Source organism: Coregonus clupeaformis, unplaced genomic scaffold (genome assembly GCF_020615455.1).
Source record: "Coregonus clupeaformis isolate EN_2021a unplaced genomic scaffold, ASM2061545v1 scaf1474, whole genome shotgun sequence".
Lineage (NCBI taxonomy): Eukaryota > Metazoa > Chordata > Actinopteri > Salmoniformes > Salmonidae > Coregonus > Coregonus clupeaformis.
Window position 1 is genome coordinate 49642 of NW_025534928.1, and position 22689 is coordinate 72330.

At 43.6% G+C, this 22689-nt stretch overlaps 1 protein-coding gene across 8 annotated transcripts in view; it reads left to right on the forward strand.

Annotated features, from left to right (window-relative positions):
- Window positions 1-22689, forward strand: part of LOC121586055 (regulating synaptic membrane exocytosis protein 4) — a 69377-nt gene that overhangs the window by 17351 nt on the left and 29337 nt on the right. For 4 of the 8 annotated variants that reach the window (XM_045218278.1, XM_045218277.1, XM_045218274.1 and 1 more), the window contains 5 exons: window positions 1023-1055; window positions 2786-2889; window positions 7920-8083; window positions 8627-8857; window positions 19982-20205. The exons of 2 other annotated variants lie outside the window; for them this stretch is intronic. In XM_045218278.1, the coding sequence (XP_045074213.1) occupies window positions 1023-1055; window positions 2786-2889; window positions 7920-8083; window positions 8627-8857; window positions 19982-20205 (756 nt within the window). The remainder of the gene's footprint in view (window positions 1-1022; window positions 1056-2785; window positions 2890-7919; window positions 8084-8626; window positions 8858-19981; window positions 20206-22689) is intronic. 2 more of the 8 variants (XM_045218279.1, XM_045218275.1) reach the window with 2 other exon arrangements.

The window sequence follows — 22689 nt, forward strand, 5'->3', positions numbered from 1 at the left end:
GAGTAGGATTATGTACTGGAGTAGGGGGGAAGATGGTTGTTAATTGGAGGCAAACAGAGGCTCTGGAGAGGAGAGAGGCTTCTAGTCGATCCCAGCTCTCTCTGTTGTGTAACCTGTTCATTCCCAGGGGTATTGCTGGGCCTACTCTCTCTGTGCCTCAGCCTCTATCACAACAACAAGGTTTCTGAAAGGAAGAAAGAAAGAAAGAAAGAATGGAATGAAGGAAGGAAGGAAGGAAGAAAGAAAGAAAGAAAGAAAGAAAGGAAGGAAGGAAGGAAGGAAGGAAGGAAGGAAGGAAGGAAGGAAGGAAGGAAGGAAGGAAGGAAGGAAGGAAGGAAAGGAAGGTAGGAAGGTAGGAAGGAAGGAAAGAAACAAATAAAAGTTTGTAGTACAGTACTTACGTCAATTTCTTTGACTCTTTTGTTTGGTTGCTTTCTCTTTTGTACCTACTGCCGCCTCTCTGCCTGCTTTTGGTTGTTTTCATGTTCCAGGCTCTCCACAGTAGACTATTAGTCCCTGACTCAAGTGGCTCCCCCACCTCCTGTCTTCTACCTCTAAAGTCTTTTAGGGTTTCTGCCTGCTTTGTCAGCTCCAATACTCTTTCTCCTGCCATTAACATCTACTTGACTGTTTCAGCTCTCTTTCCTCTGGACAGTACACAGCAGCTCACCTTTCCCCCTCTTTCTTTTTCAGTAACACTACAGGTCTTTTACTCCAGCCTCTCCCGGCCTGCCTTGCACCCTTCTCTTCTCTTCACTTTTTCTTCTTGGCTGTCCATTAGTGCAATTTGTGGTGGTGTGATCTTTCTTTGTTGTGCTGTATGATTTTGTATGTGTTGTTGTGCTCTGTGCTTGTTGTTGTTGTTGTTGTCGTTGTTTTGTGCCACCCCCCTCCCCATCATGCCCCCCCCCCCACACTCTGACCCCCACCCGACCTGTGCGGCGCCACTGTCCATGGTGTCACCCCTCTCACTCCCATCTCCTGTCCTCTGTCTGTGTCTGTGTTTTGTCATGTGACCCCAGAAGACACGGACTCACCAGGTTGGACCAGCTCAGGTCTGTCCCTTCCTCTTCTGTATGCCTTCCCTTTTTACCTCCTCCTCCTCTTCTTCCTCATCCCTCCTCTTCCTCATCCTTCCTACTCCTGCTTTCTCATGTCCATTCTTCCCTGCTGATTGAGCTTGTTGGAGATGTCTTTTTTGGGATTGATTTTACTCAGTTTGTGTGTGCTTGCATGGTCATACATGTAAACTGTGTTAATTGTAACATGTCTGTTGTTAGGCTATATTAAATCCTGCCGACATTTCATTGAGGCATGTTGTACAAATACAACCTAGGAATCCTGATATCCCACCGAGTGGCAGAAAGTGCATCTCATTCTGTACCATTGTCTTTACAAGGCCTATTGTTGTTTAACTACAACATAAGGTCATATCTCATCAACTGTCATATAAAGCTGACGGACAGGACAGGACAGGAAATCATATTCATGTGTTGCAGAAAAACTAACATGGATGCTGTCCTTTCATTTCTCATCATTCCTGGAGATCGTCATTTAGTCTCATCTATTATCTTTCTACATTCATTTGCTCTTTGTCTTTGTGTTTTCTTTCTCTCATGCGCCTGTTTTTCCTCTCCCCACCTACATCATACAAATCTAAAGTAGAGAGAGTGAAAGTGTGTCCAGAGAATGGTGATGCAGGTAAGATAGCTAGAGTTACTGTAGTCTGCCTGACATCACTAAGTGAGGTCGTCCCAAATGGCACTTTCCCCATTCCCTAGTCTAGTGTATTCTGTTGGACTGGAGCCACATATAGAACACTATATAGGGAATAGGGTGCCTCTGATCTGAATACTCCCCACACTACAGACTGACTGACTGATCTAACTGACCTGATTGACCTGACTGACTGACTGACCTGACTGACCTGACTGACCTGACTGACCTAACTGACCTGACTGCCTGACTGACCTAACTGACCTGACTGACCTGACTGACCTAACTGACCTGACTGACCTGACATGCTCACTGTGGCATGTGGACAGCCACGTTTTTCCCCCAAAGCCTCTGTGAGCTCTGGGAGGTTGGTGGCTGCTTGCAAGAAATATTATGAATAAATCATTCAGTAAAATAAACTCGGACAAAGAGGAGGTTGTATAGCAGGGCTCCAGACCCAACAGAGCATGTCTGAGATTTTGACACAGAATAACTGGCAATTACACCTTTCATTCCATCCCTTCACATAAACTCCAAGTGAACCCCTTCATTATGAAATGTAATATTTCTTACAAGTTGTTGTTTGGGTTTTCCTACTGTTCATTTTGCCGGCTGCTATGTGACATCATGGTCATGGAGTGACTGACTGTTGGTGTCTGGGTGAACTAACTCTGAACGCTGCATGCAGCACTTTTATAGAATAACATTGTCATGTGAAAATGATAGCCGAATATTACTCAGAGAGCACAGTGAAAGCACCAAAAACACAACAACAGTAAAGTGGGGATGATTTGTCAGTCTTTGGATCATAGTAATGCGGGGTTCCTAAATCAAAGTAGAAACCTTGTATTTTTTATGCTGATATCTTGAGGACTTGTTCAGTCAGTGCTTTATAACATCACCCCCAAAACATTCCAAAAGACTGTTCCTGAGTAGCGTTGCAAAATTCCGGTAACTTTCCCAAAATTCCCAGGTTTTCCAGAAATCCTGGTTGGAGGATTCTGGGAGTCTTCCAACCAGGATTTCCCTATTCCTGAGTATGACCTCCACTGACCGCTCTGCTCCCCAGGTGCTATGGATGTGGAGGAGAGGACCAGACAGATGAAGCTGAAGGTTAACATGTTCAAGCAGGGGGCCGGGTCCGATTCCAGACTGGAACAGGACAACAACAAGGCAAGACACAGTGACACAGCACTTCTTTCCCTTTCAGAACTAGAACATTGTTGGCATCACACTTTTTATACAAACAAACTGACTTAGAGTTACATTAACACGTCCATGTTCAGTAAATGTGAAGCAGGACTATCACTCCTAAGGCAAGACCAAGTCCAGTCCTTCCTTCCCATTCTATTCAGAACATGGTCATTAAGTAGATGCTTTGTATACAAACTGACTTACAGCTAACACAGAAAAAGTTCAGTAAATGTGGAGGAATCAACTCAAAGCCGAGCAGGATGTTAACAGCATCATACTCAAACCCACTGAGACATCAACAATCGAAAACATTTTCTTCTAAACACCCACTCCAACAGGATTCAAAGTTTGACAATCTTAACAAACAAGGATACGTACATACATGATGTATTATAGCGACCCTGTGAATCCATGGAATGTAGTGGTGACTGTGTCCAGAGTCACACAGACACTAGTTAAGTGTAGTGTGTTTATAAAGAGACAGTCTGGGGGCCTCACCAGAGCCCGAGTCAAGCCTTATAAGAGAAAGCATGTCCATCCTGTCCTGTCTTCCTTTTAAGTGTGTGGAATGAGAACTACACTAAGCATGCATTACACTTATAGTTCTATACAAAGCAGGTAGAACGTCTGCTAAATGACTAAAATGTAAAAATGTAAATGAAACATTTGTCAGCTCTGTTAGTTGTGAGGAGCGCCACGAGATACAACCGTATGTTTAGAAATTGTAATGCTCCTCTGGACACAAAGAAAAGCTTTTAATATACAATCTCTTTCTTTGCAGAGGATTTTAGTTTCTTTATTTATAACTAACTATTTTCTTACAATAACATTATGCAATCCGGTTTCCGAGCTGGTCATGGGTGCACTTCAGCCACGCTCAAGGTCCTAAACGATATTATAACCACGATCGATAATAGACAGTACTGTGCAGCCATCTTCATCGACCTGGCCAAGGCTTTCGACTCTGTCAACCACCGCATTCTTATTGGCAGACTAAATAGCCTTGGTTTCTCAAATGACTGCCTCGCTTGGTTCACCAACTACTTCTCAGATAGAGTTCAATGTGTCAAATCGGAGGGCCTGTTGTCTGGACCTATGGCAGTCTCTATGGGGGTGCCACAGGGTTCAATTCTTGGGCCGACTCTTTTCTCAGTGTATATCAATGATGTCGCTCTTGCTGCTTGTGACTCTCAGATCCACCTCTACGCAGACGACACCATTTTGTATACATCTGGCCCTTCATTGGACACTGTGTTAACAAACCTCCAAACGAGCTTCAATGCCATACAACACTCCTTCAGTAGCCTCCAACCGCTCTTAAACACTAGTAAAACTAAATGCATGCTCTTCAATCGAACGCTGCTGGCACCCGCCCACCCGACTAGAATCACTACTCTCGACGGGTCTGACCTAGAGTATGTGGACAACTACAAATACCTAGGTGTCTGGTTAGACTGTAAACTCTCCTTCCAGACTCACATTAAGAATCTCCAATCCAAAGTTAAATCTAGAATCGGCTTACTATTCCGCAACAAAGCCTCCTTCACTCATGCTGCCAAACATGCCCTCGTAAAACGGACTATCCTACCGATCCTTGACTTCGGCGATGTCATTTACAAAATAGCCTCCAACACTCTACTCAGCAAATTGGATGTAGTCTATCACAGTGCCATCCGTTTTGTCTCCAAAGCCCCATACACTACCCACCACTGTGACCTGTACGCTCTTGTTGGCTGGTCCTCACTACATGTTCGTCGTCAAACCCACTGGCTCCAGGCCATCTATAAATCACTGCTAGGCAAATCCCCGCCTTATCTTAGCTCATTGGTCACCATAGCAGCACCCACCCGTAGTCTGCGCTCCAGCAGGTATATCTCACTGGTCATCCCCAAAGCCAACACCTCCTTTGGCCGCCATTCCTTCCAGTTCTCTGCTGCCAATGACTGGAACAATTGCAAAAATCTCTGAAGCTGGAGACTCTTATCTCCCTCACTAACTTTAAGCATCAGTTGTCAGAGCACCTTACCGATCACTGCACCTGTACACAGCCCATCTGAAATTAGCCCACCCAACTACCTCATCCCTATATTGTTATTTATTTTGCTCTTTTGCACCCCAGTATCTCTATTTGCACATCATCTCTTGCACATCTAGCATTCCAGTGTTAATACTAATTGTAATTATTTTTGCACTATAGCCTATTTATTGCCTTACCTCCATAACTTGCTACATTTGCACACATTGTATATATATTTTCTGTTGTATTTTTTTTGACTTTATGTTTTTTTTACCCCATATGTAACTCTGTGTTGTTGTTTTTATCGCACTACTTTGCTTTATCTTGGCCAGGTCGCAGTTGTAAATGAGAACTTGTTCTCAACTGGCTTACCTGGTTAAATAAAGGTGAAATAAAATAAATAAATAAAAAATTATGTCTTGGTACACCAACTTGCTGTAAAAAAATAAGAAAGATATCCTTTGCCCATTTCATGTTTATGCCAAATGATTTTGATTTGCTTACATTTTGACTTTACACACCTACTGTGCAAATGGATAAACAGTATGTTCTAAGCTGGGAGAACAATTTAGTATCGCTCAAGATTATTTGATTATATAACCTAGTATTGCTCTGTGTTCTCCTCCTAGAACATTGGCCATAATGAATGTGAATGAACTGTTCTTTGGCTAACAATTGTTTTTGGACGAACGGATCTCCTTAAAAAGCCAACAAATCATTGAAAGCAAAGCTTTTGGCCACATTAAAGTTTGTTCTATTGTCCTTTATCTAATAATTTCTAATTAATACTTTGATAAATTCATTATCCACAAGACTATAACCCTTGCAGTAGACTATTTAAAATATTTGTATTCAAATTTTATTATCTACATCATATATGTGGTCCTCTGTAGCTCTGCTGGTAGAGCACGGCGCTTGTAACGCCAAGGTAGTGGGTTCGATCCCCGGGACCACCCATACACAAAAAAAAATGTATGCACGCATGACTGTAAGTCGCTTTTGATAATAGCGTCTGCTAAATGGCATATTATATACACTGAGTGTACAAAACATTATGAACACCTTCTCTTTCCGTGACATAGACTGACCAGGTGAATCCAGGTGAAAGCTATGATCCCTTATTTATGTAGATGGCAGGTAGCCTAGCGGTTAAGGTAGCTAAGAGGTTTGGGCAGAAAGGTTGCTGGTTCGAATTCCTGAGCTGACTAGGTGAAAAATCTGTCGATGTCCCCTTGAACAATGCACTTAACCCTAACTGCTCCTGTAAGTCGCTCTGGATAAGAGCGTCTGCTAAATGTAAAAATGTAACTTGTTAAATCCACTTCCATCAGTGTAAATGAAGGGGAGGAGACGGGTTAAAGAAGGATTTTTAAGTCTTGAGACAATTGAGACATGGATTGTGTATGTGTGCCATTCAGAGGGTGAATGGGCAAGACAAAAGATTTAAGTGCCTTTGAGCGGGGTATGGTGCCAGGCGCACAGGAGGTTGGTGGCTCCTTAATTGGGGAGAACGGGCTTGTTGTAATGGCTGGAGCGGAATCAGTGGAATGGTATCTAACACATGGTTTCCATGTGATTGATGCCATTCCATTTGCTACGTTCCAGCCATTATTATGAGCCATTAACCCCTCAGCTGCCTCCACTGGCCAGGCGCACCGGTTTGTGTCAAGAACTGCAACACTGCTGGGTTTTTCACACTCAACCGTTTCCCGTGTGTATCAAGAATGTTCCACCACCCTAAGGAGATCCAGCCAACTTGACACAACTGTGAGAAGCAATGAAGTCAACATGGGCCAGCATAAAGAGCTTTTATTTTGTCTTAAAGGGGCAGTGTTTTATTTTGAGGCAGGCTTGAATAAGCTAAGCAGCAAATAGCCAGAGGGAAGCATAATTAGTCTGATTCTCTGTAGTAATGGTATGGGAATAATAATGCATTTTATTTATCGAAGTGGTTTCTTGCATCAAACAACCCAACAACATTTTCAGTCACCTCCTTGTCTGAGTGGATAAAGGTTCATGTCAAGCCTTGCATGTTTATTTTTGTAGGCCTACATTGAACACCACACATTGGCTGCTACTGTAGCCGGCTGAATGATAGAACAGCTATTTCCATGTTAAAATGTTATGGGGTGCATTTTCTCCAAGCGGTACCAGAGCACAAAGTCTAGGTCCAAAAGGCTTCTTAACAGCTTCTACCCCCAAGCCATAAGACTCCTGAACAGCTAATATGGCTACCTGGACTATTTGCAACAACCCCCCCCACCCCCCCCCCTACATATTACCTCAATTACCTCGATTAACCTGTGCCCCCGCACATTGACTCTGTACCGGTACCCCTGTATATAGCCTCATTGCTGTTATTTTATTGTTGCTCTTTAATTATTTGTTATTTTTCTATTTTCTACTTTTTAAAAAAAAAATTTTTTTACTTCAGGTTATTTTAGTAAATACTTTCTTAACACTTATTTTTCTTTAAACTACATTGTTGGTTAAGGGCTTGTAAGTAAGCATTTCACTGTTGTATTCAGCGCATGTGACAAATACAATTTGATTTTGATTTGATTATGATCAAATAGCCACAGTAGCCTACTTGACCACTGTTAAAACTAACTTCAAGCGGGTACAGCTTCAGTGTTCACAGTAAACGCGTGCTGGAAGTTGCACAGAATATTCACAACGTTCAAGTTTGCGCTCAGCAGACCTGAAATTTGCTCAATCCCTAAAACAATTAGAAGGAACATTGGCCAGCATCCTTGTGGAATGCTTTCGACACCTTGTAGAGTCCATGCCCCAATGAATTGAGGCTGTTCTGAGGGTTAAAGGGGGGGTGCAACTCAATAATTATGAAGGTGTCCTTAATGTTTTGTACACTCAGTGTATATAGGGACGTCAAAAGAAAAAACACATCAAGGGACACAGTCATTACCAGTAAGTAGTATTTTCAAGTCTATTTTTAGTCATGTGCTGAGTGGTGTGTGTTTCTCCTCTACAGCGGAGGGATGGTCAGCGAGGTTCAGACAACATGTCAGCCAAGTCTTCGGACAGTGATGTAAGCGACGTGTCCGCTGTGTCGAGAACCAGTAGTGCCTCTCGGTTCAGCAGCACGAGCTACATGTCTGTCCAGTCAGAACGGCCGCGAGGAAACCAGAAGATCAGGTAGGAAGCAGCAACACATACCAAGGGCAGACAGAAGCCCTAGGTCCAATACCTCTGCCTTGCCAGGGATGGGCAAACCCCAAAGGCTGTGAACCTTTCTTCTAACTAAAGTTGCCAAGTCCAGACATTTTCCACAATGAAAAGAGTTTTCACTTGGTTTCTTAACTTTAGAGGGAAATGCACAGCTAGCATCGTGCTATTCCCCACCGTCCAGTGAGTTCAGGTTTGGCTCTGCCTAGGTGAAAATGGAGCTAAATGTTTGAACTCTACTGCGTCAGGTTGGGGTTTGCCCGTAACTGGTAACTCATACTGTATGGGTTGTCTCGTGTTGAAACATAACAGAAATACATATGCATGGCACTGAATGTCTAGGTTGTTTGCTTTAATTTCCTTATAGCTTTGCTGTTTTATGTATGTTACCTTTTTTCTCATTGTTGACATTATTTCTGCAGTTTGGTTTCACATACCTTTCTTTCGTTTCCTTTCTGCTTTGCATGCGCCGCGTTTGTGCTTCTGTCATGTCCTCATCTATTCCGAATCAAGGAACCAATCACGGGAAGTGGATGAACATTTGGGGGAGGTGCTGGAGGAAGAGGAAGTGCGGGGGGGAGTGGGGGGTACACATAGAGGGCAGGGTAAACAGAGGGAAGGGGAGGAGGAGGAGGCTAAAGAGGAAGGAGGTCAGAGGAGGACCACTGTAGTCACACAGAAGTCACAGGAGGAGATGGATGAAGAGGAAATGCTGCGGAGGAGGTTCTCAGAGACTGACCTCAGGTAACTAGTTAACTAGTTCACCAGTCTGACCTCAGTCTAACCTCAATACAACCTCCGGTCAAACCTAACCTGACCTCAATCTAACCTCAATCCAACCTCCGGTCAAACCTAACCTGACCTCAATCTAACCTCAATCCAACCTCAGGTCAAACCTAACCTGACCTCAAACAAACCTCAATCCAACCTCAGTCAGGTCAAACCTTACCAGTCAACCCTCAATCTAACATGATTCTAACATCAATTCATTATTTATTTGATTATTTATGTGGAATCCCAGTTATCATGTTCCCATAATGTTTTACATGAATCTTTTATATTAAACACATGACAGTTGTTTCATTTCAACAGTGAGGATAGTCCTCATAACAGAGGCTGTAAAAGTATGTCAAGATTAGAACAAATTGATTTGGAACCCTGTGGGTTCTTCTCAGCAGCAGGCTAACAGATTAGTTTAGCTGTCTAATAAGATGTAATCAGTGTTACATCGCATTCACAGCGGGAACTAAGAGCTTCTTACAAACAGACTCTATGTTTTGTCTGGTTTTGAAAAAACACATCAAGCTAAATGCTTAGATCTTATTAAGTAAAGTGTTACCGATGTGGACACACACAGGTCACTCAAAGTTATGGTACACTAGGCTGTAGTCCGTCAGTTGCTAAATCACTTGTTGTCTGTCTGTACCTCTCAATGTTGGGTCAGTTCTATGTCCTTTTCCTTGCCTGTGCCTGGCTCTATGTGCTTGTAAACCCAGCTGACCCTGAGCCTGACCCTGACCCCATAACCCAGTCCACAACTACTGTTGTCTTTCTTTGGCCTTCAACTTCAACCCTGGCTGTTAATGCTTCAGCTGCTCTCTTTGTAATCCCTTTGGATGTCTGTACAGTACCTCGAACGATCACTGAAAACCAGGAAGGTTGATGGTAATAGTAATGTTCTGGGTAGTGGTACAGTAAAAGCCTGTGTTCCATGTTGCCAAACCAGTACTCCAGTGACACAGCGTCAGAGAGCATGGAGTGGATGATGAGTCTGTCTTTGTGAATGAAAAGCAGATGGATAGAGAGATGGAGAGCACAGGGTTCTGATGAAGTGGTTTTCCTCACGCTGCTATGTACCTTTCTGTTACTTCATTATTGTGTGCTCCAAGGTAATGCTGTCAACCAGCCTTATTATGGAGATCTTAACATGGACGCGGAGGCAGGACTGTTATTTTACACAATACAGGAGATGATCCCAGACAGACAGATAGACAGAGAGGAGCACTATTTGAGTGGCTTTTCCGCTCGGTTGGCTTAACAATTTGATATATAAGGGGTGAGATGAACAAGGCTAACTAGCATGCTACATGGACAGTTTTGTAATAGAATGAATGATGTTCAAATCTGGCAATATAAGGGCATTGTATAGAAACCCAAACCTCTTCAATAACTCAATAAGGATAGTGAATGGCTACAGTGGCCATAGATTGCTCAGGGACATACATGACAGGCATTATTCTCTGTTTTTCCTTTGAGGGTTTTGTGCTGGGAAACGGTTATTATGTTCATAGTCTTCACAATCCAATCTCAAAACCAATGTTAGACGTCTCCTCTCAGTTCAGTTGTTTTCAGATGTTTTAATGATTTACAGCAAGGAGATAAAGATAACCTTTTTACCACACGTAATCAAATTATAATATAATAGGGATCAATCAATGGACAGGTTTATTTCATATAAAGTGTATAATACAACTCAAGCTCTTTTGTCATGCACTTTGTACCAATGCACGCACGCACACACACACACACACACACACACACACACACACACACACGCACACGCACACGCACACGCACATGCACACACACACACACACACACGCACACACACACATGCACACACACACACACACACACACACACACACACGCATACGCACACACACATGCACACACACACGCACATGCACACACATGCACACACACACATGCGCGCACACACGCGCGCGCACACACACACACACACACAACTGAACTAAGCTAAGGGACTAGACGGTCGCCAGTGGTGTCAAGGAAGTTATGATCTTTCCGTCAGCACATTTAAATACACACACACAAACACCTCATTCTTCTCCATTCTCTTGAATCCATTATTGTTACCTGGTTAACTGCTCATTCTTGTGAGTTAAAGTAAAGACTAATATATTGAAGGACAAATATGTATTTAACAATAAAGGTAGATTAAACGGATAAACAACTCTACACTTAAACTCAAGGGAAGCTATACAGAGAAATTGTGAAACAAGGCACATCTCAGTATATCCTATTCTTATTCCCAATAAGCCTCCCTGAATACCTCAGTCACTCAACGTTGAGACTCAGCCGTCTATCTGTGTGTCTGTGGCTCATGTAGACAGGAGGAGAGGAGTATGCACCCAAACACTCTGACCGGGAGCACGGTTTCCATAGAAACCAATTATTTCTGCATCACCTCAGTTTTAGCGCCGCTCTTTCTGCAAGATTATCTAGATCACACAGTAGAGGCTGCTGAGGAGGAGAGAGGGGAGAGGGGATACGGGAGAGGGGAGAGGGGAGGGGTGGGGATAGGGGAGAGGGGAGAGGGGAGGGGTGGGGAGGGGGGAGAGGGGAAGGAGGGGAGGGGGATAGGGGATAAAGAAAAGGTTTGTCTTTCCTGAGATTATCATATCTGACATTCATCATTCATCAACCAGTTGTCAAGGTGCTTGTCGGTCACTGTCAGTTGAGTGACGGAAGTTATTTACAGTTAGCTTGAATTAGTATTACTCATTTGAAAAGCTGTTTTGAGAAAAAAAATATCCTTTCAATCATATTTTCCAACATCAGTTCAAGCATTTTCATGCTTTTGTTGAAGTATATTAGTCTAAATCAAAAATGTGCAGAGGCGGTGCTAATTTTACCTAAGAACAAACCTACATTGAACATGCATTCAATTGTTGCTCAGCTCCTCGGATAGGCGCCAACCAGACTAAATCCTTTTGGCCCGTGAAGACACAGAAATACTTGTGCAGCTCTTGTTTTAGCTGAGGGAACATCTTGGCCTAGATGAAAATGAAACACGCAGCAACAATCTGCATGACAAGGAAGGAACACAGTGTTGATTTGTTCGGTTAGCTGGGGTTGAAACCAGTCCCTGGAGAGGCTCAGTGTTTCAAGCTGCTCCGCACCGAGCGCTGTGGGGACAGACCCTGACACAAGACTCAGCCATGAGCTGGGGAGTGGGGTGGGAGGATCCATAACACTAGATGGGAGATTTTGGTACATCATTGAGGCATGCTTTAGCTCTCATAGACTATCACCTCAACTAACGACTCAGATAAATTGCAGCCATGTATAGCCTTGTTGGAGGTCTGTCTGTCTGGGATGTAGCATGAAGCCAGGCAAAATAAATGCTGCTTACATAATCATATTGATGGGATCAATAAAAGGAATCATATTGATCTTGCATTAATATTTGACTATGTATAAGAGCAGCCCACAACTTCACTGTTATCATTTTGTGTCAGTAGATTCAACAACACCACCACAGTATAGATAAAGAGCATATGTAAATAAACCCACTGCGTTTGTTGCCCTTGAAGTCACTTCTTCTTCAAAGGTTCCGAGGTGCTTTATTGGAGACTAATCCTCCAATAATCCTCCAATATTTATGTGATCCATGACAGAACAGCTCTCACTAACACTACTTACTATTATAAACATTGAGCTTTATGAGGTGTGCTTGTAATTTACATCTGCGTTATTTAACCACCCTTACCCTCCTCTAGTGAGACTGTAGGCAGTGCCAACAATGACCGTGCAAAACAACACAGGGTGGCAAAGTTAAACAAGGCTGTTATCCAATAGAACATTCTAGATTTTAATTTTGAAGAGAAGATTTTCCTCTAATATGGTTTTAGCTAGTTTCAACAAGTCTTCTATAAAAACAGGAAACTCCTAAATTCACCTGTTGGCAAAATAATGAATAATACAAATACAGAGAGGAGTGAGCTGAGAGCCTAGGAAGCTTGGATTAATGCTCAGTCATCTCTGCCCTAATTTATGGGAGAAGTAGAGAGAGAATAGTGTGGGCTAGATCTCATTCACCTCCTCTCTGACTGGCCACATGCATCCACTGAGCTCAATAGAAACACTTTTTGCTGGTACTGTACTGCATTCAGACTGAGATGAACGGGGTTAGGCCAGGGAACTTTCCAGAAGTAGTATCATGGTGTACTTTGTCAGTATCATAACAGCAGGTATATTGCGAAATGCTTTAAACAGACAATCAACATTTTGAAGATCAGTGTGTTTCACAGAGTTCCATCCTGACCTTCTGACCTCTCAGAGATGATCAGGGAGATGAGAGGTGGAGAGAGGAATAATTATCTCTGTACGTGACACCTCTAACTCCGTCATCTCTATCACACTGGCCCTTCTAATGACTGTGTGTGGCACCTGAGGTCCAACAGAACAGGGCCACCTTCCACCCTCACTTAATGAGTCTATTAGCAAGGCCTCTCTCTCTCTCTACTTTCTCTCTCTCCCTCCTTTCAATTCAATTCAATTTCAATTTCAATTCAATTTCAATTTAAGGGCTTTATTGGCATGGGAAACGTATGTTAACATTGCCAAAGCAAGTTAACATTTCTCTCTCTCTCTCTCTCTCTCTCGTTCTCTCTTTTGTTGTCTCTCTCTCTCCTCTCTCTCTCTCTCTCTCTCTCTCTGGTTCTCTCTCTCCTTTCTCTCTCTCTCTCTCTCTGGTTCTCTCTCTCCCCTTTCTCTCTCTCTCGTTCTCTCTTTTGTTGTCTCTCTCTGTCTCTCTCTCTCTCTTCTCTCTCTCTCTCTGGTTCTCTCTCCTTTCTCTCTCTGGTTCTCTCTCTCTCCTTTCTCTCTCTGTGTCTCACTCTAACTATCTGTCTTTCTATCTCCCTCCTTTCTCCCCCTCTCTCTCTCTCTCCTTTTTCTCTTTCTCTCCTTTCTCTCTCTCTCGTTCTCTCTCTCTCTGTCGTTGTCTCTCTGTGTTTCTCTCTGTGTCTCTCGCTGTCTCTGTGTCTCTCTCTGTCTCTGTGTCTCTCTCTCTGTCTCTCTCTGTGTCTATCTCTGTGTGTCTCTCTCTCTCTCTCGCTCTCTCTCTCGCTCTCTCTCTCTCTCTCTCTCTCTCTCTCTCTCTCTCTCTCTCTCTCTCTCTCTCTCTCTCTCTCTCTCTCTCTCTCGCTCTCTCTCTCTCTAGGGCTCTTAATAAGCTCATGAGTGTGCAGAGACAGTGATCGCTTACTTCTCTACTGATGGCTGATGCATTTGCATACCCCTCTCTCCCTCAGAACACTGAGCTAATACAGTGGGCTTATAGTCTGATTGATTTTTGAGGAGCTTTAAGTGTTATACAGTGGGGAGAACAAGTATTTGATACACTGCCGATTTTGCAGGTTTTCCTACTTACAAAGCATGTAGAGGTCTGTCATTTTTATCATAGGTACAGTGGGGGAAAAAAGTATTTAGTCAGCCACCAATTGTGCAAGTTCTCCCACTTAAAAAGATGAGAGAGGCCTGTAATTTTCATCATAGGTACACGTCAACTATGACAGACAAAATGAGATTTTTTTTCTCCAGAAAATCACATTGTAGGATTTGTAATGAATTTATTTGCAAATTATGGTGGAAAATAAGTATTTGGTCAATAACAAAAGTTTCTCAATACTTTGTTATATACCCTTTGTTGGCAATGACACAGGTCAAACTTTTTCTGTAAGTCTTCACAAGGTTTTCACACACTGTTGCTGGTATTTTGGCCCATTCCTCCATGCAGATCTCCTCTAGAGCAGTAATGTTTTGGGGCTGTCGCTGGGCAACACGGACTTTCAACTCCCTCCAAAGATTTTCTATGGGGTTGAGATCTGGAGACTGGCTAGGCCACTCCAGGACCTTGAAATGCTTCTTACGAAGCCACTCCTTCGTTGCCCAGGCGGTGTGTTTGGGATCATTGTCATGCTGAAAGACCCAGCCACGTTTCATCTTCAATGCCCTTGCTGATGGAAGGAGGTTTTCACTCAAAATCTCACGATACATGGCCCCATTCATTCTTTCCTTTACACGGATCAGTCATCCTGGTCCCTTTGCAGAAAAACAGCCCCAAAGCATGATGTTTCCACCCCCATGCTTCACAGTAGGTATGGTGTTCTTTGGATGCAACTCAGCATTCTTTGTCCTCCAAACACGACGAGTTGAGTTTTTACCAAAAAGTTATATTTTGGTTTCATCTGACCATATGACATTCTCCCAATCCTCTTCTGGATCATCCAAATGCACTCTAGCAAACTTCAGATGGGCCTGGACATGTACTGGCTTAAGCAGGGGGACACATCTTGCACTGCAGGATTTGAGTCCCTGGCGGCGTAGTGTGTTACTGATGGTAGGATTTGTTACTTTGGTCCCAGTTCTCTGCAGGTCATTCACTAGGTCCCCCTGTGTGGTTCTGGGATTTTTACTCACCGTTCTTGTGATCATTTTGACCCCACGGGGTGAGATCTTGCGTGGAGCCCCAAATCGAGGGAGATTATCAGTGGTCTTGTATGTCTTCCATTTCCTAATAATTGCTCCCACAGTTGATTTCTTCAAACCAAGCTGCTTACCTATTGCAGATTCAGTCTTCCCAGCCTGGTGCAGGTCTACAATTTTGTTTCTGGTGTCCTTTGACAGCTCTTTGGTCTTGGCCATAGTGGAGTTTGGAGTGTGACTGTTTGAGGTTGTGGACAGGTGTCTTTTATACTGATAACAAGTTCAAACAGGTGCCATTAATACAGGTAACGAGTGGAGGACAGAGGAGCCTCTTAAAGAAGAAGTTACAGGTCTGTGAGAGCCAGAAATCTTGCTTGTTTGTAGGTGACCAAATACTTATTTTCCACCATAATTTGCAAATAAATTCATTAAAAATCCTACAATGTGATTTTCTGAAATTTTTTCTCTCAATTTGTCTGTCATAGTTGACGTGTACCTATGATGAAAATTACAGGCCTCTCTCATCTTTTTAAGTGGGAGAACTTGCACAATTGGTGGCTGACTAAATACTTTTTTCCTCCACTGTACACTTCAACTGTGAGAGACGGAATCTAAAACAAAAATCCAGAAAATCCCATTGTATGATTTTTAAGTAATTAATTTGCATTTTATTGCATGACATAAGTATTTGATCACCTACCAACCAGTAAGAATTCCGGCTCTCACAGACCTGTTAGTTTTTCTTTAAGAAGCCCTCCTGTTCTCCACTCATTACCTGTATTAACTGCACCTGTTTGAACTCGTTACCTGTATAAAAGACACCTGTCCACACACTCAATCAAACAGACTCCAACCTCTCCACAATGGCCAAGACCAGAGAGCTGTGTAAGGACATCAGGGATAAAATTGTAGACCTGCACAAGGCTGGGATGGGCTACAGGACAATAGGCAAGCAGCTTGGTGAGAAGGCAACAACTGTTGGTGCAATTATTAGAAAATTGAAGAAGTTCAAGATGACGGTCAATCATCCTCGGTCTAGGGCTCCATGCAAGATCTCACCTCGTGGGGCATCAATGATCATGAGGAAGGTGAGGGATCAGCCCAGAACTACACGGCAGGACCTGGTCAATGACCTGAAGAGAGCTGGGACCACAGTCTCAAAGAAAACCATTAGTAACACACTACGCCGTCATGGATTAAAATCCTGCAGCGCACGCAAGGTCCCCCTGCTCAAGCCAGCGCGTGTCCAGGCCCGTCTGAAGTTTGCCAATGACCATCTGGATGATCCAGAGGAGGAATGGGAGAAGGTGATGTGGTCTGATGAGACAAAAATAGAGCTTTTTGGTCTAAACTCCACTCGCCGTGTTTGGAGGAAGAAGAAGGATGAGTACAACCCCAAGAACACCATTCCAACCGTGAAGCATGGAGGTGGAAACATCATTCTTTGGGGATGCTTTTCTGCAAAGGGGACAGGACGACTGCACCAGTAAGAGCATTGAAGATGGGTCGTGGCTGGGTCTTCCAGCATGACAACGACCCGAAACACACAGCCAGGGCAACTAAGGAGTGGCTCCGTAAGAAGCATCTCAAGGTCCTGGAGTGGCCTAGCCAGTCTCCAGACCTGAACCCAATAGAAAATCTTTGGAGGGAGCTGAAAGTCCGTATTGCCCAGCGACAGCCCGAAACCTGAAGGATCTGGAGAAGGTCTGTATGGAGGAGTGGGCCAAAATCCCTGCTGCAGTGTGTGCAAACCTGGTCAAGACCTACAGGAAACGTATGATCTCTGTAATTTCAAACAAAGGTTTCTGTACCAACTATTAAATTCTGCTTTTCTGATGTATCAAATACTTATGTCATGCAATAAAATGCAAATTAATTCCTTAAAAATCATACAATGTGATTTTCTGGATTTTTGTTTTAGATTCCGTCTCTCACAGTTGAAGTGTACCTATGATAAAAAGTACAGACCTCTACATGCTTTGTAAGTAGGAAAACCTGCAAAATCGGCAGTGTATCAAATACTTGTTCTCCCCACTGTATATGTAGTGCTGGGTGATAGAAACTCATTGTTAAACAGAGTAATCCATTTTTAGTGAATTGTAGCATGTATTATCTGTTCTTTTTGTAAATAACTAATGTAGGCTAAATTATATGAGGATAAAATAATCACTTAGATGTATTTACTGTGCCACTTTCAGTTCAGTATCTACAGCCGATATGGACGAACCCAGTGGAAGTTTTCAGTTCATACAGAAGCAGAAACATCCATTAATTGAATACATGAGCCCTACATAATCACCTTAAGATCAGTTAAGGGAAGTAGTCTAGGTAACAGCTTCAAACTGAATAGAGCACTAACGCCACAGACGTGAATGGTAGAGATGGGAGAGAAGGAGAGGAGCCTAACTGAAATAATTGAAGAAGTAATTGTTAATGTCTGGATGGATGAGACAATTGCGTTTAATAGGTCAGCCGCAGTTTTAGAGGACTCCTATCCTCAGGGGCTCTTTACCACGTATTTATACTCATTTATACTCATTAGGACTTGAAATCCATGACACAGGATATCATTTGTCTCTCAAACTTTAAATCTAGCACTGTGAGCCAAAATGAGACCTTCATTTCTACTATTTCCTTTCAACCAGAAATAGAAAAGGTTTGTTTGTGAAAAATTTCTCAGCAGCACTGAAATGAACTCTTCCACGAATTGTAAGCGTGCTCCCGAATCAGGGTCAAACTTCTGGTCTTCTCTTTGATAATTTGAATCCTGAGGAGAATACATAAGGAGAAATTGGCTGTCATAATGAATGGCTCATCTGAAGCAGAGAAGGGGGATAAAAGGTAGACCAGAAGTTAGAACTTTAGAATTGAGATGTCTTATTTCTTAAAAAGGTGAAGGCTCTTTTGTTGTTCAAAACAATATGACTGTTTAATTTTAGATGGTTGAAGTAGGAACAAGGTGTCACAGGCTTTTACTGTACCTCTCTGCATGTTAGTTGAATTCACTTTTCGTTTTTGTATATGTACTTATTTTACAATAATCACAAAAGCAGTAAAACAGCCATGAGTAAATTACTGCAAATCATTTTTGAAATATTCATGTATCAATCAACCAGCCTACCATGCAGTGCATGACCCATCTGTGGGAAGTTTAGCCAGAGGACCTTGAACCCCTAAACGTATTCCCTAAGTCCTAGACTACTGTAGCTGAATCCTGTCCTTGTCTTCTCTCCTCCTCTATCTCCTCTCCTCCCCTGGCTCCTCTCCTCTCCTCCTCTGCCTCCTCTGCTCTCCTCCTTTGTCTCCTCTCCTCCTCTGGCTCCTCTCCTCTCCTCCTCTGTGTCCTCTCCTCTCCTTCTCTGTCTCCTCTCCTCTCCTCTGCCTCCTCTCCTCTCCTCTTCTGTCTCATCTCCTCCTCTGGCTCCTCTCCTCACCTCCTCTCTCTCCTCTCTTTCTCTGTCTCCTCTCCTCTCCTCCTCTGCCTCCTCTCCTCTCCTCTCCTCCTCTGTCTTCGCTCCTCTCCTCCTCTGTCTCCTCTCCTCTCCTCCTCTGACTCCTCTCCTTTCCTCTTCTGTCTCCTCTCCTCTCCTCCTCTGTCTCCTCTCCTCTCCTCCTCTGACTCCTCTCCTCCTCTGTCTCCTCTTCACTCCTCCTCTGTCTCCTCTCCTTCTCTGTCTCCTCTCCTCCCTTGTCTCCTCTCCTCTCCTCCTCTGCCTCCTCTCCTCTCCTCCTCTATCTCCTCTCCTCCCCTGGCTCCTCTCCTCTCCTCCTCTGCCTCCTCTGCTCTCCTCCTTTGTCTCCTCTCCTCCTCTGGCTCCTCTCCTCTCCTCCTCTGTGTCCTCTCCTCTCCTTCTCTGTCTCCTCTCCTCTCCTCTTCTGTCTCCTCTCCTCCTCTGGCTCCTCTCCTCACCTCCTCTCTCTCCTCTCTTTCTCTGTCTCCTCTCCTCTCCTCCTCTGCCTCCTCTCCTCTCCTCCTCTGTCTTTGCTCCTCTCCTCCTCTGTCTCCTCTCCTCTCCTCCTCTGTCTCCTCTCCTTTCCTCTTCTGTCTCCTCTCCTCTCCTCCTCTGTCTCCTCTCCTCTCCTCCTCTGACTCCTCTCCTCCTCTGTCTCCTCTTCTCTCCTCCTCTGTCTCCTCTCCTTCTCTGTCTCCTCTCCTCCCTTGTCTCCTCTCCTCTCCTCTCCTCCTCTGCCTCCTCTCCTCTCCTCCTCTGTCTCCTCTCCCCCTCTATCTCCTCTCCTCTCCTCCTCTGTCTCCTCTCCTCTCCTCCTCTGACTCCTCTCCTCCTCTGTCTCCTCTTCACTCCTCCTCTGTCTCCTCTCCTTCTCTGACTCCTCTCCTCCCTTGTCTCCTCTCCTCTCCTCCTCTGCCTCCTCTCCTCTCCTCCTCTGTCTCCTCTCCTCCTATGTCTCCTCTTATCTCCTCTCCTGTCTCCTCTCCTGTCTCCTCTCCTCTACCTCTCCTCTTTCTCTCCTCTACCTCTACCTCTCCTCTACCTATACCTCTCCTCTTCCTCTCCTCTACCTCCTCTTCCTCTCCTCTACCTCTCCTTCTCCTCTATCCTGTCTGTCCTGGCCTGCCCCTGTAATGGTGGTGCGTCGCTGACAGTGACTTTACGTCCAAAATGAAAAACAGGCAGTTGGGCACGTCGTCAGGGAGTATGAACATGACCAAGAGCACAAGCATCGGTGGAGACATGTGCAACCTGGAGAAGACGGACGGCAGCCAATCGGACACGGGCGTGGGCATGGTAGGCGGGGACGGGGACAAGAAGAGACGCTCCAGTATTGGTGCCAAAATGGCGGCAGTGGTTGGCCTTTCGCGGAAAAGCAGGAGTACCTCTCAGCTCAGCCAAACAGGTAGGCGTGCCTGAGCCACTTGGGATATATATCACTCTGTCCTTCTGTTCTCTGATGTACTGTACTACTACACTGTCTGTGTATCTCTCTCTTTCAATGAGTGTCATATGATACCTCAGCTCCTTCCTTTTCTTCCAGTTTGCATATCTTTCAGTTTGCAGGAGTTATGGATCCAGAGCTGGAAAGATGTCTAGGATGGCTTTTATCCTCATCACTTCTCTCTTTCTCCTAGATAATGAGAATCTGGCTGTAGAGACTTTTTCCTTCCTTTCCTGAAACCCTTTGTTATGATAATTTTTTCCCATAGTGACAAGACATTTTTCTTTGCAGGAACAGAGTTGTACAAGAAAACAACATACAGACCATTGCAATGGATTGTTAATTATGTGTACGTGATGTTCAAATAATGGTTCTCATGTGTTTTCGTATTCCTTTTGTTGTTTTCCTGTACTGTAGTTTTGCAGTTATATTTATGTTTCACATGGCAGAGAGGTGACTTCAGTTAGATACGTTCTCTTTCTGTTCTCAGTCACGTTTTCAAGATGCTATACCCTAAGGGCCTCCGTATCACGTAGCACACTGGGTCTATTCATAGACCCCCTGGTGGAGATGCAGCTGGTGGGAGAGACATGTTCTAGATTTCATTTAATTTGTTTCACAATGTTTGTCTCAAAGGAGTACCTCTTATCATAGGTGTATCAGAACAGTATGAACTTATTATCATTGGAGAGAGAGAGAGAGAGAGAGAGAGAGAGAGAGAGAGAGAGAGAGAGAGAGAGAGAGAGAGAGAGAGAGAGAGAGAGAGAGAGAGAGAGAGAGAGAGAGAGAGAGAGAGAGAGAGATAGAGAGAGAGATGAAAATAGTCAAACCACCCTGAAAACTGAAGCTAGGGGGTAACACATTATCGTAGCCTCTCAGTTAAAGAACTAGGTCAATTGAATGTACTCATTCTGAAGGAAATGACTGGTAAAGACCATTATTGCAGTGATTTACACCAATGGATGACCTGAAAATGTCAATCATCATAAGTTATTTTCATAACACGTTCTTCAGTTAATATCACACAAAGCAAAGCCCATGAATATAATGTTGGTTCTTTTTACATGGATTTCTATTATTATTTTGAGAGAGTGGAACTTGAATGCGACAATAAAAAGTGCTGCAGGCAGGCGGGCGGATGGGTGGGTTGTCTTGGTCACGGGTTGTCCCTGATTGAGGTCTGGTCCATCTATAGGAAGGTCAACTTCAATCATACCCAAGGACCTGAGAGGTGACGCTCTGCTGTCTCAAGGGGTCACTTGTTCACACCTTAAATGGCCTTTATTCTCATCCAAAATCTGTGTCCCAAATTGCACCCTATTCCATATATACTGGTCAAAAGTAGTGCACGATGGAGGGAATAGGGTGCCATTTGGGACGTAGACCAGGTCTGGGATGATTATGGTCAATAATCACTGCTCCCTTCTTCATCACTCATGTCCACTGAGGGTTGAGCGTAAAGGGAGGTGGGGAATGAGTGTGTGTGTGCGTGCATGTGTGAGTGCGCGCGTGCTGGAGCGTGCATGTGTGTGTGTATGTGTGTTTTACTCACGTGGCGCTGCCTTACCCCTCAAACCCATGATTTGACAGGCACATGGCATCTCTTTGTAGTTTTAATCATTCCTACTGATTGCCCCGCAGCGCATCATTCTGTAATGGTTGCACCACAGCCCTGTCAGTAAAACCTCTCTCCTCCTTTGCCCCTTTTTGACTCGTGACTGAAGGGAGCTTCTGAAGTTCTTTGAGTGACTGATTTTGTCAAGATATGGACAATATCCCTGATAGTGTCTCTAGATGACACATCGTCATGTCTTTATCTGTAAGACATTTGTCTCTTCCCATTTCTAACCCCATCCATAATGTGCTTGTATAATAAATTAGTTGGCTATGGTGTCTCAATGGTTATTTCACAAAAGACAAGTACACAACTTCTATGGAAATGAGTGAGCACATACAAAAGCTATGATTGTGTTTCTATCAAAAATAAAGATATGTATATGTATATATATATATATATATATATATATATATATATATATATATACATACATATATATATATATATATATACAGTGGGGAGAAAAAGTATTTGATACACTGCCGATTTTGCAGGTTTTCCTACTTACAAAGCATGTAGAGGTCTGTAATTTTTATCATAGCTACACTTCAACTGTGAGAGACGGAATCTAAAACAAAAATCCAGAAAATCACATTGTATGATTTTTAAGTAATTAATTTGCATTTTATTGACGTTTTGATATTTCTGCTGAAGGAACTGTCTTAATGTACCTTGTTACTCGCTATTCTGACATGTTAATTCAAGGTTACCATAAGGTTGAGGTATCAATGTGGAGTTTGTTAGCTTGAACAGATTGGTGTAGTTAATCTTGTTGTGATAGCTGCTTCATAGGGCTGAGGTTTTTCTGAATGTGGGTGGGCGTGTGT